The following is a 25,976-nucleotide window of genomic DNA, read 5'->3' on the forward strand; positions in this document are numbered from 1 at the left end:
GGGAAATTAGGGAGGACAAAGGAAGACAAGGATGTCAAAAAAGGGCTGAGGGAGAGAGACTCGCGACATTTTTAAAGTTACTCAAGCTGGGGAAGAAACATGACAGGAACAGCCCCAATAACAATGAGCTATAACTGAAGATCTCTGAAATTTTAATCACTATAAATAATAACTACTACCTTTAGCTTTTTCAGAGGGAGATACACTTAGGATGGAGAGGGGGAAGGGGCACATTATTTCCTTTCAAAGGCTAACGTGGAGCTGCCAAAATCTTTCAGAAAAAGAGAGCAATGCTAGTAATAGTTCTTTCATGAAAATGCAGTTAAAATTGAATCAGAATGGATTCAATGTTGAACAATTTTAATGAAGCAAGTGTCAAACAAGCACATCAACTTCTTAAAAACAAAGGAACTCCAAAGTTTAATTACAAAAACATTGTACAGAAAACTTGGCATCTCAACAATTCCAAACATATTAATCCAGCAAATGGATTCTGTTTTCATATATTTCTCTTAACATTTCTCTAAGTGACAAAAGCATTTTATCCTGCTCTTCTCCTTGACACCCACATCATTTTTCACTTTTTTTTTTCATCAGCCAACATTGAAAAATGTGAACTGAAGTGACACTCAGAAAACACTGGAAAGACAAAATCCATTTTTATAGGGTTAATCAATGTAAATAAGAAGCTTCTTAATGAGACAAAACATCACCTGTCACATCATTGGTGAGCAAGAACTTAAGTCTTCCCCCAGATGCTTTAAGATGGATATACCACCTCCCCTCCTTCCTTGTGGTAAAAAGCAAGAGATTTTTCAGCCCCCAGCTAATAATATCACCTTAAATTTCCTATCTCATAACACTTGCATGCTACTCAACAGAATGATTTATTAGCAGTATACCACGAGCTGATAGCTGCATTGAATTTATGTAAGCAGGGGCAGCCTGCAGCCACACGTACCTTATTTATGGTATGTGTATGTCACAGCCTGGAACTGCATCCTACTATCATATTACATAGCAAATTCTGGAGTCTTTATGGGATACAACTCTAGGTATTAGGTAAGATGCCACAGACTGAACTTCAGAATTTTGTAAATCAACTTTTGGCTATGCAGTGCATTTTGGCCACTTCAATAAAAGTCAAATATCACCAATTCCAAAAAACACGATACACACAGGAGATGAAGGTATCGGTGCTTCTTCTGGAGACATTATTAACCTGTAGGATTTTTTTCCCCGCACAATATTTGTTACAGAATCCACTAAAAAAGTTCATGCCAACATCACTTGGTCTCATCCATGCTAAGGAAAATGGAGGTCAATGCAGCAAATTGAGGTTCCTTTTTGTGAAGTCTTGAAAATGAGACTGAAGACAAGAGAAAGGAGTTTCCTCCCTGAAGGAAGACTTGAATTTACATGGAAATCCTTGCTGCTTGGCTACAGCAATAAGCACATGAGTAAGCAGAGACCTAACATACAAGGTGTTGACCTGGAGACGGCTTCAGGCAAGCATGAAGTCCATGTGTACAGCATAGGAAAAGAAGAAACTGCTTTTTAATCTTCAAATACTTGCTTTACAGATACATTAAAATGATGTTGACTGCAATGCACTCCAATAATGAAAGCAATCTCCAATTCATAACAGGGAAATCTTAAAAGATTTCTTAAGGAGGAGCAAGGAGATTGTCATGTGGAAGAAAGAGCATTTCAACCACTACCATAAAGCCCAGAGATGTCCAACAAGTGCTCAACCAAAGCCTGAATTAACAATTTGACAGGAACCAAAGGGCAGCAAATGATTTGCATAAGTTAGTGCAGACAGTAGGTGCCTTCATCTTTGACAGGAGGTACAGCGTAGCTCAGCAAGATTACAGACTCTAGCATGCAGAGTTCCACTTGATGTAAGTGAAAGGCCATTTAGGTCACACTGGAACATAATATGCTGAATGCTCTAGGCTCCACAGGCTGTACTTTAACTGTATAAAAGGGGAAAGCACCTACAGGCTGTAATGTAGAATTCTGTGGGCTGCTATGTGGACCTAGCTGCTAATAATCTTCCCTGCTCTAATAATTCATGCAAAAATACATGTGCTGCTTCCAGGCATATTACTTCCCAGCACTGTGATTTCAGGAAGGCAGAAAAAAAAAATGCAATCCCCCTGCCCATTTCTCTTTTTATAGAATACTGCTCTCACCATGAGATAATTCTCTCAAAAACAAGGCAGTAACATTAAATTAGACTGAGAAACATATCAGAGGAAGGACAAGCTTTGTGGTTTTAGTCTAAAATGGAGATTCCTATTTTCCCTGCTGAGACAAACTAACATTTCACTTTCTATCTTGATTACCACTGACCTTTGCAGTAGTAAAATGGTCCACCAAACATTTTCAAGACATAACAGGAGACATTCACAGAAGAGCAGGATGCTATGTGCAAGAGAGGTGCTTGGAGAGAGGAGGGAGAGAGGAAGTCTGTGTCATAGTAGAATCAAGTCACAAAGCATCAACCACAGCCCGTCTCTAGCAGGGAGCAAACTCACATTGTAGAAGTTGCAGGCTAACACAAAAAAAACAGGATTCTGCTTAAGAAAAGCTTATATAAACACAGCAGGCAGGGTAGGACAAGACAGTGCACCAAGGAAGACTGCCTGTTATAGCAGAGAACACAAGTGTTGCTATCCAGTACTGCAAGTATCAGATAACAAGATCAAAAAAAGAAAACTAAAGTGAAGGAAGGTAATCCCACAAGATAAACATGAAAACAAAATAAAAGACACTAGAAGACATTAGGCAATATAACACATCAAAGTTATTACTACAACACATAGGCTGACTTCATTTCACAAACTGCAAGATTTCATCTCCATAGTCAGCCATTCCACAGAACATATGCACCCTCACACCCAGCAAAATTAATAAGAAACTGAAGATTGCACAGAAGTTGCATGCTCTTAAATGTTTACACAGAGGACAGTTCCAAACGTTTAGTGGGTGGTGTCCGTGGCTTCTTAAGACCTTTTAATGCATTGATCTGTTTGTCTCACTGACAAACCACAAAGGCAGGGACCAGGACAAACCCGCAGTTCTGCCTCCCACCCCTAGTCTTTCCCTCATGGCTTCTTATTCCACACTGGCCAAAAAAATTTTGTAAAGCATCCCTGGGTCACGAGACCTGCAGACGAAACAGAAAAATAAGTGTTAGAAGACTACAATCTGCCAGGACTAAATAGGCACCGTGACATTATTTTTTGGATGATTTATCTGAAAACACAATATTAAGAATAGCAAAGAAGCTTATAGAGACAGAATTGTAACTGAATTCCTGTTTCCATCCAAACAAGTGTTAAATAACAAAACTTCTCCCCTATATACTGTTTGCACAAAGTTCTCTTTATCATGCAGTACAGAAAAACAAAAACATTCACTAGTATAGTCGAATAGTCACTAAATACAATGTACTAAGCCACCAAAAAACACCTCAGTTCTGTGAAGTACAGTGGTTTTCAAGAGTATCATAATAAATATATTTTTCTATGAGATTGATTTGTAACATGTCTCAACCTCAAACAGACCATTTGGTTGATAGAGATTAGATTTAGCAGAATTAATATACTTCATGTGCATGTTAATGAAGGGACAATGATGATGACAGCTGGCTGATACAGTTTATCACATGCCAGCTCAACCTTTCTATGCAAAGCTTCCCTCTTTTCTAGGGAAGCTCTACTTTTTTCTAGGTTTGCATCCAATAAAGCCCACCCTTCTCCCTTCTAAGATTTTGTCACAAAATCTAATCATTGCCAAGTGAATGTCAGTGTAATTAATAGCCCTATGAATGACTTGATCATCATATCCAGTTACATGCATGTCTTTATATAATGAAACTAGGTTATTATTAATCACATTTTTAATTGCCTCACACCGTTTTTGCTGCTGAAAAGAGGGAAGGTATTGGGGGGGGGGGGGGAGAAGGAAACGGAGTCATATTTTTCAACTATAAAGTAGAAGGAAGAATTCTAAAACAAGAATTATTTTTTCCAAACCAATTACAGCTGAATCCAGTTTATCCAAGAAAAAGATATTTGCATTTTTAGGAATACAGACATTGTCCATCATTTATGAGATATGAATCCGCCTGACAAGAGAACAAAAGTCTAGATTTTAGTAGCTTTCAGATATGATTTTTCTGCTAAAAGGACAAACACCTATTTCAGGGCCTGGCACACCCTTCTAAGAACTGACTGATGAGAAACTACTTTCCCACTTATACATTCTGTAAAACCTCCCCAGCTCCCGATTCTCTCTCTGAGCTTGAGCACTAATTGAAAACAGTATATGAAAATGAGGAGGTTGATGAGCTACTGAAAAATCCCAGACCTGGATCGACAAGCTGTTCCCTTCATAAATAGCAGCAGTAAAGGCACTTCTTTATTCTGCTGGGAGCTCAGTCATCTCTTAGAACTATAGTCTGTTCCATCTGGCTACCCTCTGGAAGGACAATGATCTTTTAGCTTAAGCCACGCTATAATAGGGAACGTGTAATTAACTGTTCTACACAGTATCACAAAAGGTCAGAATCAGAAAGGATGAAAAGCCCTGTGTCTTCGTATTTGCAGATGGCACAACGCAGCTTTATTTGCATTTCTAAACACTATTCAAGACATGTACAGTAGATCTCTACATAATAAATGCCTAAAGAATGGAGGTATGTACATAGTTAATATAGAAGTAGGCAAACTCCTAATGGCTGCCTAGTGCTGTGCATCATGGGAGAAGGGAAGGAGTAAGTGGTGTGGGAAATGCAAAGAAGCACAGTAATGCAGAAAGACTGGTATTTCTTTGGTGATTTGTTTTTCTACTCAGTTCCCTATTACAGTTTTCTAGGCTGTTAAACAGAAGCAAAAATACAGAATCATGAGCTCAGTAATAATCTACGCATAAGCCACATGATCATTAGAGTCTCAGCAAATGCTACATATAGCCTGAACCACACATCAGTGCTTCATTTACATGTAAACCTTCATAACCAGAAGAGCTTGACTACAGGTGCTACAGAGCAGGTAGTTGTAGGGTATTTTCAGTTTATAACAGAGTTGAGTTCACCTGTAACCTCCTGAGACAAATAAGATTTCTCTGTGACCATCAGATTCTAGAATTAATGCAGAATTTTTCAGATTTACTTCACTCAAGAGAGGAAGCTTCTTCTAAATTAGTCACCCTGTTAGTAAAATGTAAATATTTTTTTTCACCATTCTGTCAGTATTCTTATTCACCTTACACAAATACAACAAATAATAGGACAAACAGCTATTTATGTCTCTATACAAAAGATCTTGGGGAATTTCAGAATCCTTTAATGCTGTTGGATATTTTCAACCCCATTTGACTTACGTTAAGTCAACCTGTTCCTGTGGCTTTGAGGAAGAAAACTTTTTGATTGTACAATATGGTGATCAGCACAAGAACCAGCGTCAGAACAAGTGCCAGAGGTACAGAGTAGACGCCAAACAAAAGCAGCCTAAGAGTGAGCACTTACCCAGTCACTAGCGTTCAAGTCTGTTTACCACATCTCGGACTGTGGCTATGAGGTTCTCGTTCTCCTGTGGGTTAGCCATAATAATACTGTGCAGCCTATTCATGTAGGAATCAATAGTTTCCATCGTGGGCGTTTCCCCGCTACCTACGGTTAACATAGCAAAATGAGCCACAGAATATTTAGATGACTGCAGCAATTCCAAAAAGTTAAGACTAAGCTAAGGGCAGTTTGTGCCAACATGCTAACTGCTATAGGAGGTGATTTTGCCATGCACTACCTCTTGTGACAGATTCTGTAAAATGATGTCCTCCTATCTCCACTAAGTGAGTAGTTCCAAGGATATCAGGACTAATGAAGCATGGTTTTGCTTTGAGTCTCATAGTTGATTATAATAAACTCTTTCAGGTTGGCATTCATAGTATCTAAGTGGATTCCCTGGCATCTGACAATACAGATGCAGCTTTTCTTTTAATCAAGGAACTTGCAGGTCCTGTCTTTTCTATTTAGTAAGATTTTCACAAAACAAGTGAAGGAGAGCAAGGACGGAATACGTGTGTCACTTTAATAGCAAGAGTAAGAGTAGTAAGAAAAAAAAAATGCCATGTTGAAATAAAGCACCAACACTAAACCTTCTCCTGTATGCATTCCAAGATTTCATTATCTAATACAACAAAAGCTCAGAAACAGCCATGACCATAGAACTACAACAGCAGGCCACATGTTGTAAATTCACAACATCATATAAACATTAGTAGTTAAATTTAACATGTCAGATAGTCATAAGGGAAAAAAGTCTTACCTGGTAGTGGGACTCCAGCAAAGCTGGTTGTGAGTGCTTGGCGTAACGTCTCTAGATGCTGTTGCAGCACTGTGTTGCGGCTCCGCTCTTGTATCACATCCACCTCCAACTTCTCCACTGCAGTACGCATACTTTCAACATGTTTCTGCAGAGCAGCATTCCTCTCCTCAAACTCCATGTTGGATTTACGCAGCTGCCGCAGCTCAGCTTCACGTGCTGTGAATATCAACCCATTCCCATATAGTCAAAAAACTTATAAAAAACCATATCTATGATTGGCAGGCAATGAAGCAGAATGTTCTAGAGTACTCAACTGATGATTACAAATGGTGTAGTTTGGTCTATAGATGAAAAAGCATCATATCATGGAGTGCCAATAGTGCCTACAGTAGTACTTAAATAGACTTAATTTCTAGATAGATAGACAAATTAGAAGACATTCAAAGCGTCAGAATGGAAGTGAATAGGGGAACTGATTAGGAATGAAGACTGCAAAACTGATTTCAAATGCATTCAGTATGACATAGCTTAGGAGCAGTGGTAAGAGGCCTACAGACAAGATACCAGTTACAAAAATACATTTCTGTTGATCATCAGGAAAAGTATCCAAATCTGAAGTCTGTTCAGTCAAGAAAGCCTCCAGGAAACCTGGCAAAAAATCCTAAACTCTTGGGACACGCAGCTACAAAAACCAGAGTAACAGAAAATGTATCAGTGGAATCTTCCACATATCCAGGGGGGAAAAAAAAAAAAAAAAATACTGCTAACTAGCCTGAATCATCATCATCATTCTCTATCTTAGGTATTTCTTAATCCTATAGAACAGCAGATCCAGCTTGGACTGGCTGGAATAACAGCAAGTGGAGCTTAAACATCAGAAACATTCTCCAAAAAGGATAGTTTTGGAAGACAGAGCCAGGAAAAACTGCTGTTGCAGCCATTGTGTTTGTACAGAGGTAAGGTAACATCAGAAACATTGATCAACTATACCCAAGTCATTACTTGAGCTGAGATGGGAGAGCGGAAGGGCTCTTCAGCTGGAGAGCACCTGGCAAAAAATTTGGAAAAGCAAAGAGGGGGGCCCTTCAAAATTTTAACTTACCTTTACTATGATTCAGGAACTCTTCTGTGAAGATTGGAATATCAAAAACAGATCTCTCCTTTGTATCTGCTTCTTTCTACAAAAAAAGAGTAATACTGTTCATTTTCGGGAATTCATGAAATCATTTTGATCAAGAAAACAGAAAGAGAAGGGAGACCAAAACTGAGGCAGATAAAGAGCTGGATAGATGGAAGACACTTCCAGCTCCTACCAAGAAAGGCCAACGGGTAGGTCTCAGCTTTTTAAGATACAGGTTTAATAAAGGCCAAATACCATTATCAAGAAATACCATATAACATACTAAAATATACCCTTTCACCCTAATCACATTACACATCAGAATCATTCAGTTTTAAAACTACCTGAATTAATTTATATTTTTCACTAGAAAGAATTCCATGATGAACCAACCGACACATTCTGAAATAGTCTATATAGGAATATCAACAAACAGAAGATAAAGCGAGCAAAATGCACAGTAGGTTTCATGGTTCTTTGTCTTTCACTACCAAAGCAAAGAAGAAAACAGCCAGGAAGAAGAACAGCTAAAGGAAAAATAAAACTTTTCTACAGTGTATCAATTCCACATGTCTGTTCCAAACGGGAAGAGATGTGCATTTTGGCTCCAAAAGAGATGGGAGCTGCATAGTGCTTCAAGCAAGCCACATTTTTTTGAAACATTTAGATGGATGCTGCCACTATTGAAAAGAAAGTGTATAAACACGATTTGTTAGAGTCTATGGGGAAAACCTGCTTACAGAGTATGTAATATCTTGAAGGATAAAGGTGAATATGTATAGGCATATTTTGCTGTTAGAAAGCACTCTTTCATCCTGGCTATGGCAGGTATGCATTAATGTGATGGCTTCAAGGAACTGGATTGTTGTCTCCTGCATACTGCAAAACCAAACACTGCAAAATTTTTTCACTTTAAGACACAAGAGAAGTTTGTCGTCTTAAGATAAAGCCTGGAGTCAAGGGTCTCCTGTGAACTTTCAGAGCATTTCACCTAATTTCTGATAAAGTTGGTGGATTCAACTATGTGAACTTGAGGCTATTAAAGTCTAAGAAAGCATTTCAGGTGCAGAAGATTTGATGCCAATTTATGGTTTGTGACTATAATAGGCTTTCTTTAAAAAACCTTTTAAATCACAAAATGCTCTATAATTTAATCAAAAAACCTAAAAAAACTTAGTGACTCAAGGAAAAAAAACGTACCATAATATACTTCAGTCACCATTTCTGCATGTCAAAATCAACAGGAATCAATGCTTGCTTTAAAGCCTGCATTGCTATTGACAAAGCCAATGCAAATTTGGTTTGGTAAACTGCAGCAACTACAGTCAACCTGTTACTTAATATAGAAACAAAGTTAAGCATGGGAGAACAAAAGCTTTTCAAACCTCTCAAACATCAGAGCTGATAATGTACCACAAACTCATCCTCCAAAATTATGTAGTGTCAAACATGATTTGGTGCCCAGGTGAAAACCTAAATGTTTAACAGCTGATAACGGAATTCTGGCACCTGAGCTCAGAGTATCATATTGGTGTCTGCCACATAAAGGGGCTAGATGGAATGAGCTGAATGCCATTTGGCAGTCAACCAAGATAGACAAGACTAGATGGAACTTCAGATACTCTGTCTTTACCTGAGGAGACTGTCAAGTTGATTTTTTTTTTTTTTAAGTAAAAGATAAGCTGAGTTTTATTGTCTGGTAGAATTACAGCTGGGAAGCTTTGTATTTGCTGAGTGAGAACTCAAAGCTCCCTTGCCCTGAATCCACTGAAGATGCACTAGAAACAGGTGCGACTAGAGAGAAGGGGAACAAACCTTCCCAGCTCTGTGAGACACAGCAGAGTGTCACTAGGGGTTCATAATCACACATGCTATTCACTGAAGTTTTGATACTTGCTACTATAGGGAAAAAGTCTCAAGAGTGCGTATTTAGAAATGAGAAGTCATGTACAGAAGTGTGCATAATGCATTCATAGAATCATAGAATCATTAAGGTTAGAAAAGACCCTTAAGATCATTGAGTCCAACTGTTAACCTATCACCGCCAAGTCATTAATTTTGTCTGAGCACACCCTAGATGGCTAGGAATTAATTTCACCCCAAAAATCTAGGATCTCGACATTAATGTGCACTAAGAAAGGTTGGCAGCTACGAAGCTTGGTTAAAACACTTACAGGACATCCATCTTAGATGTTCTAGTTCACACTTACTATTGCTACCTGCATGCAAAGAGACACTGGCTTGGATAATCACTGGCTCGGATCATCACTGGCTCCTAGAGAACAGATGGTGGAGGAGAGGGTATTCTATTTGCAGCCCTAGGATACAGGTTCTTCAGGTAAAACCAAAAAAATATTAAAGCAATTACATGAAACTGTTCAGCTTCTGAAAGGCAACCAAGAAATTCTACTAAAAAAAGAGTGAATGAAAGCTATCAGCGCTGTTCCATTACAGAATACATTACCCAGCATGTAAAAGATTCTCTTGAGAACCCTGAAGTACTTGAGCCACTCTGAGGTTCACTCAGGATTAAAATCATAAGGTTTTGATTACCTCCTATGGAAAAGGCCCAGTCTTTTCAGGTTGCATACCATTTTGTCACCCCTCGAATCAAAAGACAACCAAAATTATTGTTTCTATCATTTGCCTTAAATAAGATTGAGATGCTTCCACGATGTCAACAAATAATTCCATTCTCATCTGGTTATTAAAACTGAGGTTGATCTTTGGAGTTCCAGAACAAATCAGACTTGAAGTTCTTAGAGACATGGTGAAGTATGGTAAAGAGAAAGCTGAGATTTTGGGGAGGTTTAAGCTCATCCTTCCTTGTATGGTCAGGTGCAGACAATGTAAGGAACACATATAATAAATATACTACATAAAAAATTGTTCTCGGAGTAGATGGTTTTCTTCTTGTGCGCTCATACTATGGCAGCCATTTCCCTGTCTTCAAAGGTTGTAGATACTACCAGGCAATGCCTCATCTCCCTGCCATGTGTATAAGTCTTTGAAGTCTGGCCAGTAAGATGTTATGTAACTGACTGATGAAGCTAGACTTACTCTGAATCAAACAGCTTGAGGAAAGAAGCAGTAACAGAACAATGGAGAACAATTAACAATGGTTTGGTCACTGCTGATGACAATTAATAGTTCTAGTGTATATTGCTATGTCATATTTATGAAACTAGGATTTCGAGGAAGAAAAATGTTCTCTTTCATGCCCACAGATGAGCTCATTGAGACAGTGTCTCCATATTTTTCATGGCTATATCTGCCTATTAAAAGTTTCCTCTCACCTTCCCAAGCCTCATCTTTTTGTTATTTTTTATTATAATTAGTATTTCAATTGTTCATTGCAATACTTTCTGGAGGTCATGTCTATATACAATATTTAAAATTAGTTCAACACTGATTCACAGAAACTAAATCATGAACACCTAAGTGGAGCAAGCGGAAAAGGAAAGGTTTCTTTGATCTTATGTTCTTAAATTCTCTCAAGAAATAATTTAATCAGATCATACCTACTAATCACAAACACAATAATAATAGTCAATGTGGATAAGAGAAAGCAGCAAGACAACGAAAAGCTTTAGTCTTGCTTCCAGTAACAACTTGAGCGTATACTTCTAAAAGCAATCAATCTTTTCTGCTTGTTCCTTGCCTGTTCAGGATAATACTACTTGACTCCCTTGCAGAAAATATGTGAAAGCATATCAGGTGATAAGCATGTGGAATTTTATAATATAAAGGTGAAAAATCCTAAGTAGTCAAAGGTGCAGGCTTTCAGAAAAGGATGCCTGCCTAAGATGTTGCTAGCTCAACGATGTAATAACTATCTGATGAAGTTTAAAAGCCCCACAGGGTATGGAGGACTCATTTTAACTGCATTTATGATGTGAGATTTCAGCAATGATAGCTTGAGTTAGAAGGCTGAGAGGTAAGACTCTGAATTTGTAGTTTGCCATCTGTATAATTTAGAGGTTATGTAAACGTGATAGTCAACCTAGCATTTGAAGCCTTCAGTAACCTCTTTTTGTACAATTAAAGACAAACTTAGATTCAGTGACTATAGAATCAGAAATCCTGGGGACCAAGTACTTCTAAAGATTAATCTTATTGCAAATACTTCCTTTAAGAGTTTATAAAAAGACACATCAAAAACATGCTACCAAAGCATTTTCCTGGAAGTGAAACTTATTTTCCTTAAAGTAGACAAGACCAGTAGTTGCCTCTCAGCAGTGCACAGCCTTGTCACTACTGTAATGAACACATTAAAAAGCAACTTGATTGCTTTCCCAAGGCAAAAAACCTCACAAAGAAAAACAGATCTTTCAGAAAGGCCTATTGCTTACAAGTGAAGAGGCAGTGTATAAACAAGATTTTTCATTGCTTTTTGTTTGCAATTTATTGGTAACCGTGAAAGAAGCTGTGTGGCCCTAGGTAATACAACTGGAGAAAGTTTCAGCACTTCAAGGAGAGAGATACCATAGTCAGCCAGGATGCACAACATTTGTGATATGTCTCATCAACTAAAGCATAGGCATCTTACCCCAGACACTACCACTCTTTTCCAGCATTTACATATGCAAAGCAGGGGGGGCAGGAGGAGGTTCAAGCCAGAGATGTCCCAATGATTTGGTTACTTTACTCATTACTTCTCAAGGAAGCCACAAGCATTCATGTTGCTGCAGAAAATCAGTACCTCAAAACAGCAACCTAAAGGTGCTAACTTGGAAGGTTTATCTAGGTCTCAAGCTATTTGTAAGTTTTACCTCAATGTTTACTTACCAAATAATAATTAAAATTCTCTGCTTTGAAAAATTTCAAAGTAAAAATTTTGCAAGTTGAACCTCAAACACATCAGATACTTAAAAGTTCAATTACAGTGACTTGCACCCATTGATTTATTTAACATTACAAAACAGATCTATGTTTTAAGTGTACCCTACACTCCCACTTTATCTTAGATCACTTGTACCTGCCCAAAACTTACTAAATTTAATTTTCATCATACTAATGTGAGCATAAGAGTACTCAGTTGTTTCTAACTTTTGATCAAAAACTGCATAGGAAGAGGAAGAATTCACACTCTAAACCTCTGATTAGGGTCTTCAGCTGGCATAAACTGTTTTTTTTATTGACTTCACTAGCAACCTTCATCATCTGAAAATCTACCCACTGATGTAAGGGTAGAATGAAGAGGTTTACCTCATGATCATGGGCTGGCTGTCTTGCTCCATCTGAAAAAGAAAAAACAAACAAGAAATCCCCCAAAACACACAAGATTTGAGAAAGCACGAACCAAAACATTAAAGCAGTTACACAACCATAATTACACAACAGTTACAGACAGAAAACTTGTGCAGCTTTCCTAATAAGCCACATAGAAGCCGTGTCTAACTTCGATGCTTTTAACGCACATCCTCCAATACAATCTAGTTACAGTTAAATTTACATAAATCTAATCACTTTACACACAGCTGATGCAAATGCCATAGAAAGAACACATTCACTTTTTAACAAGCCTTTAAATCAAAGGCTTTAAATGAGTGTCAGGCTACACGACTAGCTGGGAATCTTCTGTTGTCCTAGCTAGGCATATATTTTTGTCCCATTCAATACCTTGTCTGTGTGATTTGCCTTTTTGTCTGTCCTGTGCTTTCCTGCTAAAGACTTTGTAGGCTTCAGTCTTCTGATACTGCTCCAGCTCCCGCATATAACGCTCCTTATCTCTATCTGCTTCATCAAGGTATCGCTGAAACAAAAAAGTCCAAGAGTTTCAGGGAATTTCCTCCCCTTCAGAAGGAAGGGAAGAAAAACAACTTGTCAGATGAAGTGCAGATCCATTTCACCTATGCAAACAGGAAAGGAGTGAAGAAACAATGAGAATGTAAGTGAGATGCAAAGACATAAGACTTCTGGATAAAATTACTGTAGTCTGGTGTCTTTTTTTTTAAAATTCAAATCACTATTCTGTTAGCTCTTTTTTGTTAGACCTAGAAGTAACCTGCTACTAAACTGCTCAACTCAACCGAATATTACCTACACATTATAGACCAAATACTTAAGAATTGCCTTTCTGCAGCCGGGATTAAATGCCGCCAAACAACACCACCTTAACAGATCATGCTTTAAGGTTCAGGTCTGTAACAGTGGGGTTCCAATACACTCTTGTTTTCATGCCCCACAGACAAAAAGCACTACCATTCTACAACCACACACTTCACCCATCTGAGAGGTGAACAAAACATCATGGCTATTGGAAAAGAGTAGCACAAAGATAAAAGAGCCTAGGTTATACCAATTTAAGCTATCTGCATTTCGATTAAAGGAAATAATTTTTTTTCTAGCCTGAAGATATTTCACACATCTGCATAACGGAATGAGCTTAACTGGAGAATTCTTTAGGGAAACTGATGAACTGAAAACCATTTATGGAGCGGTCGCAACACTTACTAATGGGATCCTTTCAAGAAAAAAGTTGCCTTCCCAACTTTTTCCCCCAATGAGTTTAAAATTCAATGGAAGTAAGTATTAAATAAGAGTGAACCTTAGTCACCCGGTATGCCTTTTATTTTCAGTAAGTCATCACGACAATACATGTAACAGTTATAAATTCCATGCATTTGCAACATTGTTTTGACCCTGCCGAGGACACTGCGAACGTTCTGGATTGGGGTGCAAATTTGGTGATGCTGGGTTTGCATTGCTTTTGGACATTGTATTCTTCCATAAGACATTAATTCTTCTTTTCCATCTCCAGCAATGTGCTGCTGAAAGAGTGCAGTAACTGAGTTAAAAACAACACAAGTTTCTCCTCCTTGTGTTTTGGATGGATTATTTTCAATCAGTAAGAATGAGTTCTGCTGCACTACCTGTAGGTAAGACTACAGGGCCAAAACCAGGACACGGGAAATGCGAGACTTTCCCTTTAATTTTTATATCAGGCAGCTAGTTTGCTAACTGCTGGAGATCAGCCACAAGAGCAGAATGTCAGACATGCTTTTCCCCTGAACTATGGGAAAATAACCCCCACAGCAGTAGCACACTATGACTCCACTGCTTGCTTCAGGAGAATGACGTCATCGTTGTTAGCTAAATAAAACCAAGCTTACTCAGCTTCAACAAGAATTTTGGGCTGTTGTATTAGAAACATGGGTTCTGAAGCAGCAGTGGCCTTCACTGCCTTAACAAAAAAGGGCAAGAGAAACTTAAGGGAAGGAAGTGCTCAGCAGCCCTTCCCTGACCTGCTATAGGTCAGAGACTCACAGCTGTACTCAAAAATGGACAGATTCCCTGGGGATTTAAAAAGCAGCATACAGAGATTTGAACTCAATCTCCTTTTTCGTAGGTTAAAAATCTGTCTCAGACATGATAAGAATATGTCAAGGGCGGGAGACAGAGGGGCAGAATGTCTTATTCTCTTTCCCCCCTCTCCCAGCAGACAGCAACATCATTCTCACTACAGATGTGTTACCAAATCAACTGCTTTGCCTTGACACACATTTTCCATTATGGTTAAAACTCTATGCCTGTGCACCATTTTATATCTCTGTATAACTTGTATTCTACAAGCTTAGTAAAGAGTGACAAAAGGAACTCTTGGTTTTTGCATCATCCCATTTTTCATCCAGCCATCAAAAACTTTCTGTCCTTAAAGTATTTTCAAAAGCTTAAATGTCCTGATAAATCAATATGATAGCATCAAGTTGCACTGTGATTTAACCATTGCTTTGCTGTAATCTCCAATTGGCAATCAGGTGTGGATGGTCAGACACCCATTAGCAATAACAAGGTCCACTCCAGAAGGAGTTAAAGAATCAGACCCAACATTGCCTTGGTCTTCATTCACATATCAGACAGAGCAGAAGGCCACAGTAGTCCCAGTTAGAAGACATCACATTCTGACCGAAAGGTGGGAAAAAAACCTTTTCCTGAGGTAATGTGTCTAGAAACTAGAATACATAATTCTCACTGTCCTGTCCATCATACAGATCTCAATTTTCTTTCTAGGGCTAGCAATACTTTAAAACATTGTCTAAAAGTTTATTCGTGTTAATCTTCTCCTTCAGTAACCTGTCCTTTCACGTCTGCTTGTCTTACTCTAAGACATCAGATGTTTATATACATTGATGAGTTCGTAAAAATAAACAGAGCTGCAAAATCCTTCAAGCAGCTCTGAAATCCTGCCAAGTCCTCCTCAGCTACAGTGAATAAATGCCTGCCCCACCCTTCCAATGGCTTTGGCCTTGGAAACTGGTAGGTCTCAGCTGTATCCAAGTTAGGTACAACAGAGTTACATCCAGATGAGTTGCATAAACCATGGGATGTCTCATTAGAGCAGTTCCCCCTGTTCTGAATATATTCTTGCACTATCTAGAGGATACAGTTCTCCTCAAGTCACACCTGGATGAGATGCTACAGCCCTACCACGGTTCATTATTTGAACTCTGGGGGACCTGTACCCCTTATTTTGAAATACATTCCTAAACACAACTTTAAAAGCCTATGTTAACTTCCTCACTAAACAACATTATTCCCATTTAACAGTAATCATAAGCCAACAAGGAAAAGGGAGTTTAATGGTACCCGTTTCTCCTCAGGAGGCAGTTTACTCCATTCATTGCCCAGCATCCTGGTGATCTCTGGGAAAGGGACTTCAGGCCTCTTCGCTCGAAGCTGCTCCCTACGCTCATTCATGAATCGCACATACCCTGTGAGGGGGGATTTGGGGGCATTGGTGTCCCTAAGAGGTTTCTTCCTCTTTCTCCCTTTGGCCCAGCCTCCTCGTTTAGTTCTCTGCTGCTGCAAAATGAAAATGGAAGAAGATTCAGATTGAGGGAAAAAAATTACCACCTCTGGAAGGAATAAATATTCATGTCTCAAACATCTGCATCAGGAGTATGTTGCTGCAATACATCCTCTCCATGGATGTAAGTTTCAAACCTTACTTTAGAGCAATCCTGACTTTTCTCTAAGCATAACCAAAGAAGTCTCACTGCAAGAAGTTGTTTGCACCATCTCCTGGTCCACAGGGACAATAAAATAACATTTGCATCAACTTCTGATTGTAAAACCATAAGGACTGGTAATCCATGAAATTATCATCCCAGCTAATGTAACTGAAAATACTGGGGGGTTTTGGTTAGTTCTTTTGTTTTTTAATTATTCTCACCCTCACATACCCTCCCCCAGTCACTTGCCTCAATATCATGTTTGGAGAGATTCTGTGTATTAGTTAACAATTGTTAACGAATTATTTCGCCCCTTCCAAATCTTTCGCCTTCATGCATTATATGCCCAAAAATGTGGGTGACCAAACAGTATATAGGCTTTTCTATTCTAATCTGTTCTATAGGCTTTCTTTCCTACTAATCGCCTCCAATAGAGAGATGAACAAACTCCAAAGGAGGGAACACTAAGATTTTCCTGTGGCACACTGTGAGCTCACAGACATAACATAATTACTACTCACCCTCTTGGCTTCATACTACTACTACAGCAATCTCTGGACAACGCTATTTTCTTATGCTATGTACATACAACTGTTTCAGTACTTCTAATCTCTCCCCAGATCAACATGTTCCTGCCATCATGTTAGTTTCTTTTCTGGAATTTTACTACTTCCTTAATTAAACAAGGAACTCACAGCTGAAGAGAAACTACAAGAGGGAATATCAAATGCATCTATCAAAAAAACCCAAAACTACTTTCTTGTCAAACTTCAGTTCCTTCATGATTTAGTCACCAAAAATCAGTGCAGGATGGTACACAAGGTATAGTCTAAACTAGTAAGCATGATGCTTTCAAAGACATCAGTTACTCCCAGAAGAGTACAATGGTCTCACTTTCCTGACTCACAAGAGACAAAATAAGTTGTGGCAGTTGAACAATCAGTCTTCAGAAAAAGACCGAATACAGTACTAGTCTGCAGACCCTGCTGGCTAAGCTAGAGACACACGTACTGTTCTCTCTACATTATGACTGCCAGCTTTCCTTGGCTATCTGTGTGCAGTTGTGCAACACAGGAGAAAAACAGAGAGAATCAAAAGATGAAAATGGCAAACAGATGAAAATTTGTGATTCTATCCAAAAAAATCTGAGTAGGTAAGACAAACTATAATGACAAAATTCCATGCTTTTGCTTTATTGAGAAGTCACTATTATGTCATCTCACCTCCTCCTCAGGCTTCTGCTCAGTGTTTTCAGCAGTATTAGAGGACTCGTTTTGCAGCTGCTGAACCTGTGACAAATCCTCCACCAAATCTGGGTTATTCACAGACTGTGAAGTTCCACCACTGAATGAACTCTCAGAATGAGCTAAGCTGAAAAAGCACATAACAGCAAAAGAAAAAATTTAATCATCATACTGCTAAATCACTTCCTCCCTAATCTCCTAAAACATGCAAAGATGTTGCTAATATATTCAGTTCTTACACTAGCAAGAAAAAAAAAATTATCTTAAAGAGTCATTTTTGAAGAACTGGATGTTGCATCCAAGCAACTGCTATAACTACCGTAGTTACTACGGACTTTCAAAGACAGTTTGATTTTTGAAGTGTTATTTTGTTTCATTTTTAGTGAAGCTTTTGATTATACAAACAACTGTCAAGCAAGTAAGTGCTTGGATCAGAAATCAGAAAGCATGTATCTACGCTTCTTCAAAAATACCGTAAGGAATTTGAAATGAATGGTTTCATCGTCAACCAATATACATCTTTCTGGATGCATTTAATACATTTCTCCACAAATACATTTAAAGATTTGGGGTTGTGTATGATTTTGGATTGAACTTCATTCAACATAATCTCCTGTTGATACATGTGGGTATTTAAAACACGAACATGACTAGCTCCCAACAGGCTCCTGCATGGCCACTACCGAATTTTGCTGCAAGAGCTGTATCAATCAACCTTACTCCAAAAAAGGGCAAGCTGTCTGAAGGGGGAAAGGAAAAAAACAAACAAACAAAAAAAAGAAAAGCATGCAGAAATATTTCTGAAGGTAGGTAGACAGAGCTGAGCACATATTTTGGAGCAACAACCCCATAGTCATTCTCACCACTGCACTCAGTGGGCAATTTCATAGAAGATTTTGGGACTCATCTCAGACTCTAACCCCTTCTTGAGCCAGGCTAAAGATTGCTTGGCCTTGCTCAGTCACATTAATGAAAATTGCTATAACAGCAGCATATGCTTCAAGTCTACTTTGTTCATTTACTCAGATCTACAGCTGCTTACATGCATGCCAAATTTTAAATATTCAAAATAACTGTTCCTGTTAACGTAGAATACAGCTATAGAAAATTGAGATATATTAGCAGAATTGTTAGTTGAATGCCTACAGGAAAACTTGTCTTTAAATAGAGAGAACAGCATATTTTCATTACTCACTATAATCAGCAATTGCGGCATAATTACTGGTAAAGACACAAGGACTGGAGAGATCCATGCCTGACTTTCAGATATCAGATTGAGTTCATATTACTAGCAATTAGAGAAGAAGAAAGGGAACAAAACGTACACACTCCTAGAGGTTAATTACATTTGGTATGTGTCAAAAAGAAAATGGAACAATACAATTTCTTAGAATCACTGTTACAGCCTGAAGAACATTTCAGCTTTCCTATCCGTTACCCCTTAGCAGGGAAGCTTTCTAAATTACACATACAGGAAAAACTTCAATGTGATGTAGCCATTTGCAGTGAAATCTGATGAAAGCTCATTCAACACATTAATACCTCTTAAACACAAATCTAATTTGAACATGTACCTCATTTGCCACCAGCAAGTTTGAAGTCCCATATATGTAAATCCAAATTCAGACCTGCTTGAAGTAAATGTGTCCATATTCATTTTTACAGGGCTTTACCTGACTGCAAAGTCTGAATTTTATTGCTTGGTGCTTTACAAAACAGAAAAGAAACCTGAAGTATCAAAATACAGCAAGAATCCCATGTATTCCTAAAAGACAACTTCTTTTGAAATTGTGATTTTAAGAGACCATTGTTTCAGTCTGTAAAAGCAGTCATTCTGACAAAAGTGAAAGACATCTGTTTCTCAGTGGTTTTCAGAGATCAGTGATGAATAGTATATCTTTAATAGAAATAATTTATTTAGTATATCTTTAATAGAAATAACCTATTTTATTATGACCACTGTAGCTGCCAGATACACCTGCCCTCTCTGCTCCCACCATGCTGTCTAAATCTGTTTTAAAGACTAAAATCCTAGGGAAGCAAATTTTGAAAGATAAGAGATGTTAAAGAACAGTTTGTGATCGTTTCCATCAGTTCAGAAGAGTCCTGGTTTCTCCTAAAGAGAGTCCTGTGATGTTCTATCAAGGCCAAGGGAGTGTTGTAGGATTTATTTTTGTTGGTTTTGTTTGTTTGTTTTTTTAAATTACTTAGAATGCCCTCTTTCCACTGAAACAGTTTCCCCAGCAAGTCTAGAGATAGTATCTATCAGCTGAAGGTTAAAAAGAAGTAGTTGCTTACCCAGTTACAGTAATTTCACTACCTTCCTTAGATCCATCTTCATCTGCAAAAAGTGGAGGAAGGTTGGAGCCAGCCACCAAGTTCTCCATACCTCTGGTTAAAAAAAAAAAAAAGGTAAGTTAATCATCTCATTGTTTTTCTTCAGCAGCACTTCAGTTTAAACATCACAACATACCACAGATTTTTTTACCCTATAAACCAATTGGCCAGTCATAGCTGGTTGGCCTCAGGACAGATCCTATAGGCAGCTGGGCTTACGGTCAGAGAAGAAAGATCATAAATGATGCTTCAATTCAGAGTTTTCCTCTTAACTGAGCCCTGTGCCAATGCCACAGTGTTGCTGGAAATCACATTGTAGCATTCTATTTTATCCCTTCAGAGAAATTTTAATTCATCATACTCAGCACATAGGTATGTAGACCCCACCTTCCTGTTCATTCTCAACCATGCACCCTCTACCACAGAGGTTTCTGTGTTGACCCCAAAAGAAAACTGAAACTAAGTCCCCCCCCCCCAAAGTTTCAAATTACGATTGTATTTGGTAATTCCCTATCCACATTTTCACAATATATCTATGCACATAGTTGAGTGTTATTGCTAAGTGAGAGAACACAGCAATGTTAGCTAGATTATTTTAAGCTTTGACTCCCATAGAACAGGTACAGAAGCAAGGAGTTTAAGGCACAATATACTTCTCATTCAATACAAACTGTTCCCAAGTTAGAACTAGATTCTCTTGTATCCTTGTAGCCTGCTATGGGAATTTGATGTGAGATAAGAAATCCAAAGAATAATTAATTTATTCATCCTCTTTCTTACTAAAATACAGAACTGTTGTATTGTAGGGAAAAAAAATCCCAAAACAAAAAGCCTTAACAAACTCACTCTACAATTACAAGTTGCAGTTTCAGCCCATTTTAAAGGGTCATACTAGTTAACTTTCTGTTCCTTCAGTTTAGAAGTCACCTCTGATGTGCTAGCAGATATTCAACTTGAGTATTGCTATCCCTTTCAGCTAGTATACTTGGGCTTTAAGCTTGGAGGGTCTGACGTGAGTTATAATCTTGTGCTGCTTTCTTCTGGATTGGTACACTTTCCACTCAGCACTGAAATCGAAGCAATCTGAGACAAAATCCTGGTCCATGTTTTTAGTACTATGTTTTCCCCCACCTCACCCCAGTTCCACAAGTCAAGGTTTTCTACAAACAAAAGTAATAACACTATTTCTTGCATCTTATATCACTTGCAGATCCCTGTCACAAGTACTACATCTGATATGGTGTAAAACTTGTGCCAACAAACCAGTGAATACAGCAGGCCACTCAAACAGTGGCCTACACTGTGCTCCTACTCAAAGGATGTTTGGATGTGACAGATATTTATTCCACAGCTATATTTAGTTAAAACTGGTCAAAGGACTCAAAAGGCTCTTCTCAGGAACCGAGAGTGTAATCATACATCTAACATTCTGTTTTGAGATCATGAGCTCTCCTCTATTCATTTTATGCCTCCCTTGGAAAACATAAGAATATCTACTCCCTTTCGCAACAGCTCTACACCTTCATAAGCTACTACAGATGTTAGCTGATAAATGAATCTCTGGTAAGTCTCCAGTTTGTTCAGTTAAACAAATGTTCAGTTAATGCTCACAGTAGATCAGTTGAAGGTCTCCATGAAACACACATTGTATCAATCTAATTTCCACCATGAAGTTCATTGAAGTTTCCAAAGACGACCATCAGTGATGAAGGAGTTAGTATGTGAATTATTACAGGAGCTTGATCCCTGCAAATTGATGGGCCCTGACGCCATCCACCCGAGGGTGTTGAGAGAGCTGGCTGATGTCATTGCAGGGCCACTCTCTATAATCTTCGAGAAGTCGTGGAGAGCAGGGGATGTCCCAGAGGACTGGAGGAAGGCAAATGTTACCCCTATCTCCAAGAAGGGCTCAAGGGAGGATCCGGGTGATTATAGGCCCATCAGTCTTACTTCAATCCCCAGGAAAGTCATGGAACAGATCCTCCTGGGGGCCATCATGAGTCAAATGAAGCACGTGATTGGGAAAAGCCAACACGGCTTCACAAAAGGCAGATCATGCCTGACAAATCTGGTGACCTGCTCAGTTGACATGGGGTGAGCGGTCGATGTTGTCTACTTGGACTTCTCCAAGGCCTTCGATACAGTTCCCCACGGCCTCCTCCTGGAGAAACTGATGCATTATGGCCTGGACAAGTGGTCTGGGTGGGTGAGGAATTGGCTGACGGGCTGCACCCAAAGGGTGGTGGTAAATGGCTCTTTTTCAAACTGGCAACCCGTCACAAGTGGGGTGCCCCAGGGATCGATATTGGGCCCAATGCTATTCAATATCTTCATAAGTGATCTGGATAACGGGATCAAGTGTAGCTTGATGAAGTTCGCAGATGACACCAAATTGAGTGGGGAAGTAGACACTCTGGAAGGGAGAGCCAGCCTGCAGGAACATCTGGATAGGCTGGAAGAGTGGGCTAACAAGAACCTTATGAAGTTTAACAAAGACAAGTGTAAGGTCTTGCACCTGGGAAAGCATAATCCAGGAGTGCAGCTCAGACTGGGATCCACCTGGCTAGAGAGCAGCTCCATGGAGAGGGACCTGGGGGTCCTGGTGGACAGGAAGCTCAACATGAGTGAACAGTGGGCTGCTGCGGCCAAGAAGGCCAATAGGATGCTGGGTTGCATCAAAAAGGGTATCACCAGCAGAGATAAAGAAGTCATTATCCCACTCTACTCAGCACTTGTCAGGCCACACCTGGAATACTGTGTACAGTTCTGGTCCCTGTTATACAAAAAAGATGTGGACAGGCTGGAGGGGGTCCAGAGAAGGGCCACCAAGATGACCAAGGGTCTGGGAAGCCTGCCGTATGAGGATAGGCTGAGGGAGCTGGGCTTGTTCAGCCTTGAGAAAAGGAGGCTTAAAGGTGATCCCATCACCATGTACCAGTACTTAAAGGGGAGCTACAAAGAAAATGGAGACTCCCTTTTTACAAGGAGTCCCATGGTGAGGACAAGGGGTAATGGGTACAAGTTACTCCCAGGGAGATTCCGTTTGGATGTGAGAGGGAAATTTTTCACAATGAGAAGAGTCAACCATTGGAATAATCTCCCCAGAGAAGTGGTTGACTCCACTATGCTGAACATGTTTAAGACTCAGCTGGACATGGTGCTGGGCCATCTCATCTAGATTGTGCTAGAAAGGTTGGACCAGATGATCCTTGAGGTCCCTTCCGACCTGGTATTCTATGATTCTATCCTTCCTATACAGAAGGAAAGTGTAAGAAAGAAGAGTAGTTACCTTCTCTCATTTTTCAGATGACATTCACCCTTTTCTCTTCTGCTTTTCCAACTGTCAAGACCCTTAGATCATCCTTAAGAATCCCATCATTCTGATTCCTTACCTAGAAAATAATTGATGCTAAGCAGACTGCTTCTAGGTGGTACAGACATTGACCTCTAGCAGAGAAACGTCCTTTACTCATGTATAGGAAAGACTCAACCAGGAATGAAGAAATCTAATTCCTGCTCTACCGTTATAAACCACGAACTGAGTATAGTTTTGGGGCTTCAGCCTCAGAGATTTGGCAAAGCTGGAGACTGTCCAGCAAAGGGCTGCCAAGATGATCAGGGGCCTAGAGCACCTGACCTGATAAGGTATGTTGAGGAAACTGGGCTTGCGTAGTCTGGCAGAGGAGGCTAAGGGCAAATCTAATAGGTGCCTAAAGCTACCTGATAGAAGTATCATAGACAACAGAACCAAATTCTCAGTAGTTATGTTGGCTTTGCACATTCAGATTGGACACCAGGAGGGTGGCGCAACACTTGAACAGGTTACCAGAGAAGTGGCAGTGAAGTCTATCCTTGCAGTTTTTAAATGCTCAGTTACACAAAGCTGTAACTGACCTAAACTAGTGTTGGCAATAGTCCTGCTTTAAGTGGGAGGCTGGACGAAGATGACCTCCAGATGTCCCTTCCAAGCAACATCTGCAGTTCTCTGAACTGGAACTCTACATTATGCTTTCTTTCAAATACTAGCATCTCTGACATAAAAAGGAAGAAAACTCAAATACAGTGCTTTTAGGAAAAGTGGTGAGATGCGCTGGTGGAACATATAGGATTTTAATTCTTAAAGAAGGAAGTGCAAACAATACTTCTTCACACATAGAAAAGAATTTACATCAAGGCTGGGGCTTTATGTATTACAAAAAAATCTGAAAATTCAACTGATATGAGGAATGAGCTCTTCACTGATGCCCAGAAAGCTGTTTAAGCACAGGTACTAAATATACAATATAAATTGCTTCATGCAGTTGTCAAGTAAGACAGTAACAAAGTTTTGCTTTATGTTATACAATCTTTTAGTTTTGTCAGTCAAAAGTCCTAAATTAATATCTTCAAAAAAGGAAGCTTAAGCCATTAGACTAAAACCTTGCAAGTCTATTTTAATATATATATATTTGAAAAGCTTTATGCATGTCTGAAAAAAATTAAATAGCTTGCTTTGTTGTCCAGGCACCTCCAACAGCCTTCCTGGGGTCAAGGACTCCCACACATGCCTTAAAAGAATACATATCCTCTGCATCTGAGCATACCATTACCAAGTGCTTCTGTCCCTCATGCCCACTGTGACCTTCTTGACAGGTCCCGATATGTCTGTTCACATCTGGACCTAGTCAGCAGCAGCAGAGTCTAAGCTTGCTTTCAAACTGTGGGGAGGCAGCTGGACATCAACCTTAACAACATATAAACAGAACACAAACACAGGAAGCTGGGAGAACACACACTTCATTCTTTAACTTTTTTTCTTTTATTTAACCCATATGCTTTAGATACTCACTCTTTCAGTTGATACTGAGCCACCTCCTAAAAAAAAATTTAAGAACAGTGAATTTACAATGGCTTCCAATCTATTAAGCAAGAAAACAAGACGGTTCCCCAAAAGCTCACTAAGAACGGATGGGAGCCTGCACAAGTCTTTCAGTCACATTTCTCATGGATAACTGTCCCATGCCTTTGCTCCAAAGCTGCTGTCCACTAGTTTCAACCCACTGCAGAGCTACATGTTCATTTCAGGGATGTAACAAAATGGGCAAAACAAAAACCTGAGGAAAACAACAGTAACAGGGAAGGAAGGGAATTGCTGCTTCTCAAACTTTACAGAATTCACAGGACTTGAAAAGGACAGTTGGCAAGTCCCATCTAGATTTGTTCTGAATATTTCTGCAGCTTTGTCAATTTAAACTTTGGCTAAAGCGCCTAATGAGACACGTTTGACTAAACTCAAGGCACAAGAAACAACGTACCCTTACTTTGTTAACAGCTAACACATATCCCTATTTTCATTTCTTAACTATGTCTACCCAAATGCAAAAATAAAACTGAAATTGATGTTAAACTCCAAACCTTTACAAGCACTACAATTCAATGCAAGTAAGCACCACCTCCAAATAAAACTAATTCAAACTAGAGCAGTTCTGAGTTTACTGTACTGCTACCCTACTAGTTGTATTGGCTCAAGGAAGCAACCAGCTAAGCAGGAATACAGAAAGACTGATTTATTTATTAACAGCAGCATTTGACAAAGTGCTTGAAGAACAATGATTTATTTTGTGATAGATCAGTTCTGGAAGATCCAGCACGCACTCGACTATATTTCCTTTACAACTTTTGTAGGGTGGAGCAAAGACTGCAGCCAAACCAAAACTGTAATGCTCAATCTCACCACCACTTGGAGTTTCCATAGAGATTCTGCTTCCATTTTAAGCACAGTACTGCTCAACCAGAAACGCTGTTCTCACAACGACAGCAGCAGACATATACCTTCCGCTCTATTATGGATAAGCCGATACAGTCAGCAATACATTTTTCTGACTTCACCTTAGCTCCAAACACTCCAAGCTTTAGGGTTTTTTTTCCTTGTATTTCCTACCTCCAGTATAACACTGGTCAGCTGGGGAACAGCAGTTAACACCTGACCTACAGAAGCTGCAAG

The 25,976-nt window shown here is 39.2% G+C and overlaps 1 protein-coding gene across 10 annotated transcripts in view; it reads right to left on the minus strand.

Moving 5' to 3' along the window:
* Nucleotides 1–317: 317 nt before the first annotated feature.
* The window catches only part of HMG20A (high mobility group 20A), a 49,894-nt gene continuing 24,235 nt past the window's right edge, over nucleotides 318–25,976 (minus strand). For 3 of the 10 annotated variants that reach the window (XM_087744451.1, XM_087744452.1, XM_087744450.1), the window contains exons 3-12: nucleotides 24,822–24,847; nucleotides 19,955–20,047; nucleotides 17,636–17,783; nucleotides 16,048–16,263; nucleotides 13,081–13,213; nucleotides 12,667–12,698; nucleotides 7,441–7,516; nucleotides 6,339–6,554; nucleotides 5,540–5,683; nucleotides 318–3,175 (exon numbers count right to left, since the gene is read on the minus strand). In XM_087744451.1, coding sequence (XP_087600577.1) covers nucleotides 5,547–5,683; nucleotides 6,339–6,554; nucleotides 7,441–7,516; nucleotides 12,667–12,698; nucleotides 13,081–13,213; nucleotides 16,048–16,263; nucleotides 17,636–17,783; nucleotides 19,955–20,047; nucleotides 24,822–24,847 — 1,077 coding nt within the window. In that variant the 3' untranslated portion in view covers nucleotides 318–3,175; nucleotides 5,540–5,546. Of the gene's footprint in view, nucleotides 3,176–5,539; nucleotides 5,684–6,338; nucleotides 6,555–7,440; nucleotides 7,517–12,666; nucleotides 12,699–13,080; nucleotides 13,214–16,047; nucleotides 16,264–17,635; nucleotides 17,784–18,851; nucleotides 18,993–19,954; nucleotides 20,048–24,576; nucleotides 24,753–24,821; nucleotides 24,848–25,976 lie in introns of those variants that run through there. The other 7 variants (XM_087744453.1, XM_087744456.1, XM_087744455.1 and 4 more) reach the window with 5 other exon arrangements.

This window comes from Nipponia nippon, unplaced genomic scaffold (assembly GCF_047370975.1).
Source record: "Nipponia nippon isolate SJK-2023a ecotype South Korea unplaced genomic scaffold, ASM4737097v1 scaffold_9, whole genome shotgun sequence".
NCBI classification, from domain to species: Eukaryota; Metazoa; Chordata; class Aves; order Pelecaniformes; family Threskiornithidae; genus Nipponia; species Nipponia nippon.